We start from the raw sequence: 12,500 nt of genomic DNA, 5'->3' as shown, positions 1-12,500 counted from the left end.
CACACAAACGCACACACACATATTGATATATGTATGCGCGTTCGTATCTAAATATATATATTAATAATCACTGGTATCTCTATATACTAATATATTTTTATATGTGAAGCATAATGCTATACATGCATGTATATTCTTGTAATTACCATTTTAGTAAATATATAAGTAGACATAATATAACGTCTAAAAGTTGATGAACCACATGTTGATGCCCTCCATTTTCTTATGGCTCTCTCTCTCTCTCTATATATATATATATATTGTGTACATATATATATAATATATATATATATATATATATATATATATATATATATTATATATGTATGTATGTGTATAAGAGGCGAGCTGGCAGAATCGTTAGATCGCTGGGCGAAATGCTGGGCAGTATTTCACTGGTTGCTACGTTCTGAGTTCAAATTATGCCGAGGTGGACTTATCCTTTCATCCTTTCGGGGTTGCTAAATCAAGTACAATTACGTACTGGGGTCGATCTAATCGACTGGCTCCTTCCCCTAGTAATTCAGGCCTTTTGCCTTAAGTAGAAAAGAATATATATATATATATATATATATATATATATACATATATACGACGGGCTTCTTTCAGTTTCAGTCTACCAAATCCACTCACAAGGCTTTGGTCGGCCTGAGGCTATAGTAGAAAACACTTACCCAAGGTGTCACGCAGTGGGACTGAACCCAGAACCATGTGGTTGGTAAACAAGCTACTTACCACACAGCCAATCCTACGCCTATATATATATACATATACATATATATATATATATATATATATATATATATATATATATATATATATATATATATATATATATATATATATATATATATATATATTATATTATATTAAATTAGAGATAAAACCACTATTAGGCAAATCAAACAATGAAAAACTTAAGCCAATACACAAAATTAATTAATTCATATTATTTTAAATATATATCAAAAATATTAAATATTTAATAAAAGATAATGAGTAAAACACTACGATCGTTTCATGGCTGTCCAATTCGTAATAATATATATATATACATATATAAGCAAACGCAAATATATACACACATTTGATATATGTGGGGGCGAGGGACAGAGAGAAACATTGTTTTGAAAAGAGAAAAGATAGAAGCGAGAGAAAAAACAAGTCCGTTCTGTTAAACGTCCTTGCAGGTAAAGAAATGTGGTCACGCTAGGAAAAGAAAGACAGACGATGGTCTTGTGTGAGCAACGGGAGATAGAAAATGAGAAAGAAGAGAGAAAGAAGAGAGAAACAGAGGGAGAGAGCTGTCACAGCATTCAATATTTCCTCTCGTTCTGGTCTATAGACCCACCCCATGTTTGTTTTCGTCCGGGTCCTTGTATGTCTCTACTGTCCTCTTTTTGTTCTCAACTTTTATCCTCTGTAAACCCTAACTTTATTTACACAGTTTACACAGTTGGTAATGTCCTATACCCATATATATATATATATATATATATATATATATATATATATATATATAGGTATAGATATATATATATCAAAAATGTGGGTGAAAAAATTTGATATTAATTTGATAACATCAATTTAACACCAGTGGTTTAGCGCATAAAAAACTGAGATTCAGTAAATATATTCCTCCATTCTTCTCTATTTCCTCTTTTCTCCCCTTTAACGTTTTCTATCTCTGTTTCTCCCACTCTTCTCTTTTTCTCTCTCCCGTTGTTCACACATGACCATCTTCCAGCATTTTTTCCTCACGTGAACAACCTTCCTTTCCTCCAGGACGTCCCAGGGACTGAGCATCTTCTATCTCTCTCTTCTACGTTTTCTCTTTTCAAAGAAGATATTTCTCCAGCGTTCGCTATTTTACCATCGCACATGTCTAAAGACACTCCATCTTGGTTTTCATATATATATGTACATATATGTATATGTATATATGTGTATATATATATATATATATATTATATATATATATATATGTATATGTATATATATATGTGTATATGTATATATATATGTATATATATATATATATATACATATTTATATATATATATATATATGTATATATATATAATATATATATACATATATACATATATATATATATATATATATATGTATTCCCCCATCCTTTTCTAATTCCTTTCTCTTTCCTTCACTGTTATCTGTCTGTTTTTCTTTCTCACGTTGTTCACACGTGACCATCGTCCATCTTTCTTTTCCTTCAGGGCGATCTAGAGTCTGGATGTTTTCTATCTTTTCTCTTTTCAAAAAGTATTTCTCCAGCGTTTGCTATTCTACCCACGCTCATGCTTCTTTCTTCTTCTAACTTATGATACTTTCTTTCTCTCTGTTGTAGTTGGAATAAGTAAGACGCGTTCTTGTCTGCCTCCATTCCAAGCTTTATTTACGCGTTCGTCATCATAACCTCGTTTAGGCTTAGCAGCGCTCCCTGTTTGTTTTCAATTTCCTGTCGGTGTTACCAATGTTTACCCTCCGCAAAATCCCAAATATTATTTAATTTGCTTTGCGGGAGCAACTGTTATATCGAAAGCGTATATTGTTGTTAAATACTCAAAATAGTAGAATAGAAAAATAGCTAACAACTGATGAAGGATCGTTCTTGATGTCGTTCTTCTTGTTTTCCATTTGTGTCCTACTTCATGTACTCGTAATTCGTAATATCTTGTTGTATATGTTTCATTACGTCCTCTGCCCACAAATACATTATATACATACAGATGTAACATGTACATATACGTATGTATGCGTATTTATATATATATATATATATATATAATATTATATATATATATATATATATATATATATATATATATATATATTCATATATACATTTATATATACATATTATTTATATTATTATGTCGTTGAAAGCCACGCATCCTCTTCCAAGTAAGTTTTATCTATCTATCAATCTATCTATCTTCCCAAATATATAAATTTATGTATGTATGTATGTATGTATGTATAAAATTAATAATTTTAAAGTTGAGTATAATCTAGTATGCGATTTAAAGCACACTCAGTATCTTCGGCTATCTGATCTCATTAGACAATATATGCTTATGTGCCACTGGATTTACTTCAGGAATCCCTTCGTATTCGTCGAGTATAAAGCATATAGGAGAAAGAGAAAAGAAAACATTCAGGAGATTCTTTTTAAATCACTACTATCGTTTCGATCCATCATACACCGATCCCTTGCGTGTGAGGTTGTATATAAACGGTTGTGGGGCATTATTTTGTGCAGTTGTGCCTCGTCAGATGACTATTCATAAGTTTCCAAGCGGTTTTAATGAGCGAGTTACCTTTTGAAAAGTCACCTGACGAGGCTCATCGAACCATGCACCACAAGCATAGAATCTCGCTGCTCACGACCGATGAGCAGTAGCTGGAAACGATTGTAGTGATTAGTAAAATATCTCGTGAATTCCATTTTCTCTTCCTCTTGTGTTATAATCATACCTGTTAATGATGAATATACATCTCATAGGATACGCAAATAACGGTTTTATTTATGGACACAAAGTTTATATACATAGAATCGTATACTAAACCAGAACTAATTACACTTCACTTTCTACTTTTATCACTTCAAATTTCAGAGAACATAAACACATCAGTGTCAATATTTAAATATTTTAATAATTTCATTTTAACATATGTAAATTTCATAACAACAACCTGTCTCGTCTTTTATGTTTCACAATCAAATATAATATACTTGTGAATTTATATATTTTATTAAAATATTCTTTTAAAAAATATAACCCCTGTCTACAGGCTAAAAGTAAATGGTTAAAATGCGAAACGTTTTTAGCAGAAATAAAACACCGGTAAGCTGCCACTCTCACATTTAAATAGTATTCCTTGGGCAGTACGCCCGTCGGTCGAAGGGTTAACTCCATCCGTTTCTGTAGATGGTCATTAGTAGCTGAGTGAGCTGGTGAAGCTCTATATGTTTCTGCGTGCGCAACACACAGCATTATGACACGCACCGTATTAATAACATTAATCTCTTTAAATCTCGATATTGTGCTTTATTGTGGCTTTTAATTGGAAATTGTTTTGAGATGAACTCTTCAAATCCTGAGAACAGAGCAGCACGAATGCTCAATTCATTGTTACCAATGAATGTATATTTACAAAACATTTTATCAATATTCTCTTTCTGCATCTTTTAAATGTTGTTGCCTACTTTCTACCCTCATCTTGTCTTCCTAATTTCTATTTACGCAAGCCATATTGATTACGCCTTAATCCTTTCCAATATTCCTTATTTGACAATTTACATTGACATATACATTTAGAATAGAACGGTATCATTTAACAAGTAAAAAAAAATTAGACATTGAGGAAAGTCGCTGCAAAGATAAAACTATGTAACCAATACTTGACAAAATATTTCTACGTTTATTTAGGATTTTTGTAAATGGACAGCTCGTAGCTCACTAAAACCATGCATTATGTGTTAAAATATACGGGTTTGTATGCATCTCAATATTTAGAATTAAGTTATTGAAATAAGAGAATAGCTTTCATGTTTCATGAAATATTGTCAGTTCAGTTTCGTTTTGTTTTCCAATAGGAAATGTAAAACAACTTTCAATATGTCAAATGGTGAAAAATTGCTCGTGTTGTGAATAACTTTTTTCTTTCTATACAGATTATTGATCACATTTCGAGTGGATTTAGAAGTTTTTGAAAATAATTGTTTATTATTACATCCTTAGTGTCACTATTGTCTGAAAATTGAAATTTTCAAGTTTGCAGTTTCACGTGAAGATATGTATGTAGCCTTAAATGTCTGAGATGATATTATATATTCTATTTGTATCATTAGTACCTGTGTATGTATTGAAGTTTTTCTCTTAATATGAAATATTTCAATTTCTATTTTCACTTAGATGGGAAAATGGTTAAAATAGGTGAATATTACCAACTAGATGACCATTTAAACTTATCAGATTGGAATAAAATCATTTGGAGAGGTGAGTCACTTTCTCATAATTTCTTTGCATTTTCTTGTGGTGCAACCACACACACTACATACAAAAATATCGCAGGCATAGCCACAAGCATATGTCATGCACTCCACTTAATAGACAGATTGGTGGGGCGAACTACTGCCTAAAAGAGTGGCCAAAACGATGAATATGGTCATATTTTCATTTCTTTTAAGTGAATAAAACCATTCACATTTTAAATTTCTTGAACATAGGCATTACAAATGTCTCAAACTATTACATTCATCTGATACGTCGTGAAACATTTTAATTCACTATACAATAAACTCGAATTAAATTGTGTTACTGACCGGTGCATGATATTCTTGACAGTAAAAACGATTTCAACTCAGTTCTAATTTAAGGTGGATTTATTTAACACTTGCTATGGATTTCTAATCGGCAGAAGGAGGATGAATGTGCATGTGGAAACGCACACACAGACCTACACATATATATACACACACATGCATACACACATAGACATGCGTATGTGTTTTTGTATATGTTTTTGTATATTATTGATATATATATATCAATAATACAGTGATTGTTTCTTATCAGGAACAAAATGTTTAATAGGACTGCTATAGAAGTGCTCAATCAGTTTGATATATATATTATATATATATATATATATATATATATATATATATATATATATTAATCATATAAGGGTAGCAAAAAATTCAATAGAATTTTTTTTCGCCACCAGCGGTCTAGCGAGAAAGAATAAATAGTCAAGAGACTACATAATATACATTCAACATTGATATTAAGGAATGGCCTTAATAGGCCATTCAACTCACTAAAACGAGCAACTAAACTCAAACCGCTAAATAGTAGTAATTCAGAAATCAAAGGAAAATTAAAAACATTTACCCTAATCATCTTTGGACAATGCATTGTTTCAACGTACTCTTTGGTAAACCAGCCTAATTAAATTAAATTAAATTTAATCAAGTTATTGTTGAATATATATATATATATATATATATATATATATACGCATACACACACATACACACGCACACACATATATATATATATATATATATATATACGCACACACATGCGTATATGTGTTTTGTATGAGTGAATATATGCTCTCACATACGCTCAAAGGAGTACTCAGTCCATGGTCTACAGTGTTTGTCCTTCTGTTTTTCGCTTGCTAATTCACTTTATTATTCTTGTAATATTAAGAGACGTATTATATTTGAAACTCCCTCTAACAGCGAACTAAGTAACCGTATTAGTTCCTGAAACCCAACACGTGCACAAAGACACGCTACGTACATCACCAGATCTGTAGATGTGATAGTCTTATCGTCAGAATCAAGAGATGATTGTTTATAGAGACAGGCCCAAAGAGATTGGTGTAGAAATCTTCGACGGAATTTGAATTTCAATAACTAGTTTTATGCATCCTCCGAAGGTTTTGCTATTTTACTTTCTGAATAGCGTAAGATGTCTTAATGTTATGTGAGCTTTGGGTAACAAGATTAGCTTCTAGCATTGGTTGCGTATTTCTTGCAAAACCACGTGAAGTATACAAGCTTTTATTTCATTTATGTTTTCACTGGAGATGAAAGCATGATAATGATATATTCCCATATTCTACTATTTCAAAAAAAACGATATCAAGATCTATCGCAAAATATTTCTCTAACACATGTATATATATGTATGTATGAATCTAGCACCATAACTATCTAACTAAATATGTTCGAACAGAAATGAGGAAGCATTGGAGACATTAACTTGTACTACAATCTATTTGCTATCTATAGTGCCACATGCAGAAAGTATAGGAAAAAATATAGGATATATTCTATAGTGTTGTTAGGCATTAAGCTACATAGATACATGCATATATGCATACTTTCATAAATGTATATATATACGTATATATATATATATATATATATAATATATATATATATATGTACATATATATATATGTATATACATACATATATATAGATATGTATATATATAAATAATTATATATATATATATATGTATATATATATATATATATATATATATATATATATATATATATATATATATATATTAATAGTCATTGCCAAGTTAAAATAGCATTCCAGGGAAACAGGAGGAATACTGCCGTTGATTAGCTCCAAGCTATTTGACACACAAACCTATGTCCATTACAACCTTCGAACAGGCGGAAGCAGGTGACCTCCCATGTTCGAAGGTTGTAATGCACACGGGTTTGTGTGTCATATATCAAGCTAGATGTGATGGCCACTTGGAGTCAACCTACGAAGCATTCGACCTATTTTCTTGGACTGCCATGTTAGCTTGGCGATAACTATTAAATATCCAGTACTGCTGCCGTAGTCTCCTTTAGAGAGAGTTTTAAAAACATTATATATATATATATATATTATATATATATATATATACATACATATACATATGCATATATACATATACATATATATACATATATATATAACTGAGACTCAGATTAATTAGGTACTTAAGTTGAAGCACCAAGTATGTCCCTTGTTATCTGCACAGCTCGAAGGTGAATAAAATCAAAATAAGCAACAGGTTATCAAGCAGTGATGCAGTACGACTGTTTCAACCGGCTCCATTTGATCAAACAATGCAATCGTTGCATCAATTTAAATGCAGTGCCATCTACATCTTCAAAAACAAAATAAGTGGACTTTCAGCTAGTAGGCTTCATGCTATTCTTGGAAGTGTAGTCTAGTCTTAGCTACAACAGCGACATTATGAATTTCTTCCATCTTTTTGCTCTGTCAAAATAATTGAGAAAAATTATTTTAATGTGTCTTACTGGCTAAAATTCTATTTATTTATTTATTTGTAGAGCTGAAGATGACACTGCATTTAAATTGATGTAATGATTGCATTGTTCAATTAAATGGAGTCGCTTGAGACAGTTGTACTGCATCACTACTTGGTATCCTGTTTGTTATTTTGATACATACACACAGGCAAAATTTAAATGCTTTTCATTTGCGACAAAGTTTCCTAATCAGGTCTATTTGTGCAGATGTTCAACTTCTACACTAAAAATGACAGTATCAGCTGTCCTCAATTTCAAAGTTTCTGTCAATCTATGGTTCTTTGTTTGATTAAGAGGATTATTTTTTCTCAAAGGAAATCATGAGCTTTTAATCAGTGCCACCACAGTAGTGAAATATAAGTTGCGAATTAGCAATAATAGTACTTGGAGTGCATACAATATATCGCAATTAGAAACAACTGAAAGAATATAGTAAAAGTTGCTAGCCTAATTAGATACCAAAAACAATATTTCTCAGAAAGTGACTGTTGTTATACGACATTCGTTAGATAAAAGTGATAGCATTAAAGCTTTCCTTTCATTGAGATCATTTTCCGAAATTGATATCCAAATATTCACAACATCAAATGTACAATTGTGTGATAGCAATGTACAGTATAATATATGTATTTATATTATGCATTCCCGAAAGAGTAAAATGCATGATGATTACTGTCTCATTTGAAATATCACCTGATAAGAGAGACAAGCGATCCTAAATTGGGATGAATTGCAGTTCACTTACGAGCGTGCAATAGGACGTATATAAATCGATGTGATATATTCTCGAATGTATTTCCTGATGAAGAAGCATGTTTCAATGAAATGAATTAAACATAAAATGCATAAGCTGAAAGTTAACAGTGCTTGTGATTGACATGTGTTGCGTTATAACAGGCCTTGAAGCTCTTTTGTTTGATATCCAAATATTCAGTTCACTACCATATAATTATGCAGGCTGGACACATTAGCGAATAAGATCGAATTTTCTAAATGTGCGGTCTTGTGATTCACAATATAGTATTAGATATTTAACAGGGTTAGAATTGTCTCATCAGCGAAACTAAACAGGTTTGCATGCACAGGTATTTTGATGCTATTTGTCACTATGTTCGACATCAATTATGTTATAAACATCGCATTATGTTCGGACCTTCTGTTAATTAGCGAGTAATATATTGCCAGCAGTATACTTAACGTTTTCCGATCTTATTGAATTACATTATATTGATGAACGCGTTTGCTATTGGGAATGGCAGTGGGTTGGTAGATTCGTCAGGCGATTGGACATAAATACCCCGCTGTTATTATTCCGAATGTGTGTGTTTTGAATGCAGATCATGCAGCGATCCATTTTGCTTTATCTCCTCTGCATATAACATGAAGATGTACTTCAGAGCGGTGTATACATGGAATTATAAGATCGAAAACAAATGGTAGAATCGGTTTTGCGTTAACCTGCAACAACTTTGGTTTCAATGTCTATCGACCGTTGCTTTCCTCTTCCTCAACTCCCTCTCTCACACACACTCTCTCTCTCTCTCTCTCTCTCTCTCTCTCTCTCTCTCTCTCTCTCTCTCTCTCTCTCTCTCTCTCTCTGCAACATAAATACAATGATGATGGATGTTCAGCCGCATGTTTTCCTTAACGCTTTGCTCAGAATTGCACCTTAGAATATGAAATTCTAACAGGTGATATATGGTAAACACTGTACAACAGATACTATAGAAGAATGAATTTATTATTGCTTTAGAGAATTTGGAATATATTTCAAATTAAGTTCATATTTGATGATGATAATCCGTCGGTATCATGAGTAGGATATTTTTAGGATATTCAAAATCGAAGACCTCCTTTCAAGTCAGATATGAAAGATGAAGAACAAATTAATGCAATATAATTACCCAAGCAGTTTTCTGATTGATCCTGATACAAAAAAAACGTATATCATATAGTTTTTTTTCCAGGAATATAGGTTTCCATCACTTCATTATAAAGTAACCAAAAGTCTCATGACTTCACAAAAACCACGCAAAATATAACAAAATTGATCACGACCAAGGAAAAAGTTTCATACATTGGGGGAAACGATTCTGAGTACAAATAAATTCTGTCAGATACTAAATGATAAAGATATTATTTCAAAATCATTCTTCGCCTTGCTTTGAAAACCGTCTATGAAGATGAGTTTAGAAAATTTGACCATTATTACAAAATCGGATATTGTTGATTTTTTTTTGCTAAAGTTCGTATTTGGAAGGATGTGGATAAAACACAGGACCCCAGATGTTTGAAGTTAACATTGGATGATAGTTAGGACTACTACGTTTAAGACAACTGTAAAATGAATCACCGGCACGGCATCGATCTACTAATATATATTGAAACATTCTATACTTCTTTAATGTGAAAGCTATTTTGGAATGCAGGCATAGTGTTGCAGCAAGATTTGTGTATGTACACAGTAGCAAGATAATGAATGCATTTTTAGTTAGTCAACTCATTACCCTAATTCCTTGGTCAGAAAACGAGCCAGATTTAAACACCATAGATAATCAAGACTTAATAGTTAAATAGCTAACCAAATATTTGGACCAGTAAGAGGAATTGAAGTCTGCTATGTAGGGCAACAAGGGTTCTATTACACCTCAGCTGGGCGGCAGGCAGTATTGTCTTTTTCACCAGCAGGTGTATATGTAATCACAGAAGCCAAAAGAACTCTGAGCATTAAGAGACATTCCATACACACTTACCAAAATTTAACCAACTAGTCCGATGTTGAGAAATTTGCTTATAATATTTGAAGATGTATGAATGTTAATGAAATCATAGATTTTAACTAATAGTAATACAGTTGAAATTTAGAAAGGTAATTGAAATGCTGACATTGTAATGTCATTGGTAAAGGTACACAAGTTTTGCATAGTATTGTTATATTTGAAGAAGCACAAATATGGAAATAATGGAAAATAAATACAAGGTTTTAAAAACAAAGTGATTTATTCAATCAATGATTTATTTACATTTTCCTTCTAGCATCTTCTGCCATTTTGAGTACAGATCAGTTATTCCTTGCTCAAATCATACACATACATTCTACTTGCTTCAGTCATTGTGACTGTGACCATGCTGGAGCAGCACCTTTTAGCTGAAGAAATCGACCCTGGACTTATTCTTAGTAAACCTGGCCCTGATTCTCTGGGTTGCTTTTGCCCAACTGCTACATTAGGGCTACGTAAACACATTAAGATATATTCTGTGTTATCATATATAATTTCTTGATACTATGTTATTATATATCTTGATATTTCTTGATACTGTGCTATTTTAAATATCAAGGACCTTTAAGATAGAGTGTTAAGACTTACGGTCTATAAATTAGTGCTTATAGCTTTATGTAGATATTGTAATTGTTGAACATATATACAGACTGGCTGCTTGCTTCTCTTGTATTGCTCAAATTGATATAGACTCCATTGACGCGATTGAAATCAGGTTTGAAAATCGATAAAGGTTGTTAATACATTTTCTGTCAACAAATAACCAGCTAAATAAGCCTTCTTTTGAAGGTACTATATATGTTTCCTCAATCCATCTTAACGATTTCTCATCCCGCCAAAATAAACTTCTGTGTCGTATGAAATAAATATACCATTGAAGTAAAAGATTTAACATAAATAGTTTTTGATTAAATTTTTAAAATTCTAAAAACATGAGCATATATAGTAGATATGCTTCAGCTGCTTTAAGAAAATATTTTGATTTGTATTAACAGTAAGAGTGAAATAGTCCCTTAAGTAAATGTAACATACCAGTTTGTTAAGTAGCTGTTTATATTTGCCATGTAGCAAATAATTACGAAACGTAGGTGATGTATTTTTCTGTGTCTCTACAGTTTTATCATGCAATTTATCGTTTACTTGATGAAAGGATAAACAAAATTTCATGCTCTTTTTTAACTACTACTAAGACTTTGACAATGTGTATCAATAAAGCGATTGCTTCATAAATAATTAATAAAGAAATATTTAATCTCAGAATAAATCGAAGTAGTTTAGTCAACAAAATCAATACAGTTTTGCAAGTTCTGAGAAAAATATTACAATTACTTTTACAGTTTTTGTTTCATGTGATTATGTAGGGAGTTCTCATCATTATCGAAAACATTATTATGTGAAGATAACGAGATCATATGCGCATTAAAGCAAAGATAGTCCTTTTTATGTCTGCATCTTTTGAAGGTGATAACTATCCTATGAAAGATCCAGAATGTAACTCATTTAATACGAGTGAACATCAATATTGAATCTTGCTATAATTTAGTGGAAACTATCTAATATAAAGGAAGAGAGGTGATGCAAAGCCTAACCGGCACATTGTGAAAGTGATTAATTGCGAAAACAAATTACATGCAGCAAAGTTTATGTACACTTTCCAAACGGTTATTTCTCTCCTATCAGCTTAGAGATAGCATTACAAGTTTGAGATAAAAAAAAATTAGGTGTCGGGTACGCTTATGTCACAACATTCCAATAAGATATGAATGAAAGTGTATATATATACATATATATATATATATGTGTGTGTGCATATAAATGCATATTTATATACGT

At 31.6% G+C, this 12,500-nt stretch overlaps 1 protein-coding gene across 5 annotated transcripts in view; it reads left to right on the top strand.

Annotated features, from left to right (window-relative positions):
- LOC115214515 (gamma-aminobutyric acid type B receptor subunit 2-like) overlaps nt 1-12,500 on the top strand; it is a 1,118,481-nt gene that overhangs the window by 742,042 nt on the left and 363,939 nt on the right. For all 5 annotated transcript variants that reach the window (XR_005000211.1, XM_036505132.1, XM_036505133.1 and 2 more), the window contains one exon: nt 4,941-5,024. Coding sequence is in view for 4 of the 5 variants with exons in the window: in XM_036505132.1 (XP_036361025.1) it covers nt 4,941-5,024 (84 nt within the window). In the remaining variant the exon portion in view is untranslated. The remainder of the gene's footprint in view (nt 1-4,940; nt 5,025-12,500) is intronic.

This window comes from Octopus sinensis, linkage group LG7, assembly GCF_006345805.1.
Source record: "Octopus sinensis linkage group LG7, ASM634580v1, whole genome shotgun sequence".
Classification (NCBI taxonomy): Eukaryota; Metazoa; Mollusca; class Cephalopoda; order Octopoda; family Octopodidae; genus Octopus; species Octopus sinensis.
Note: the sequence above shows the minus strand (reverse complement) of the source record. Positions and strands in the feature narration are given on the sequence as shown.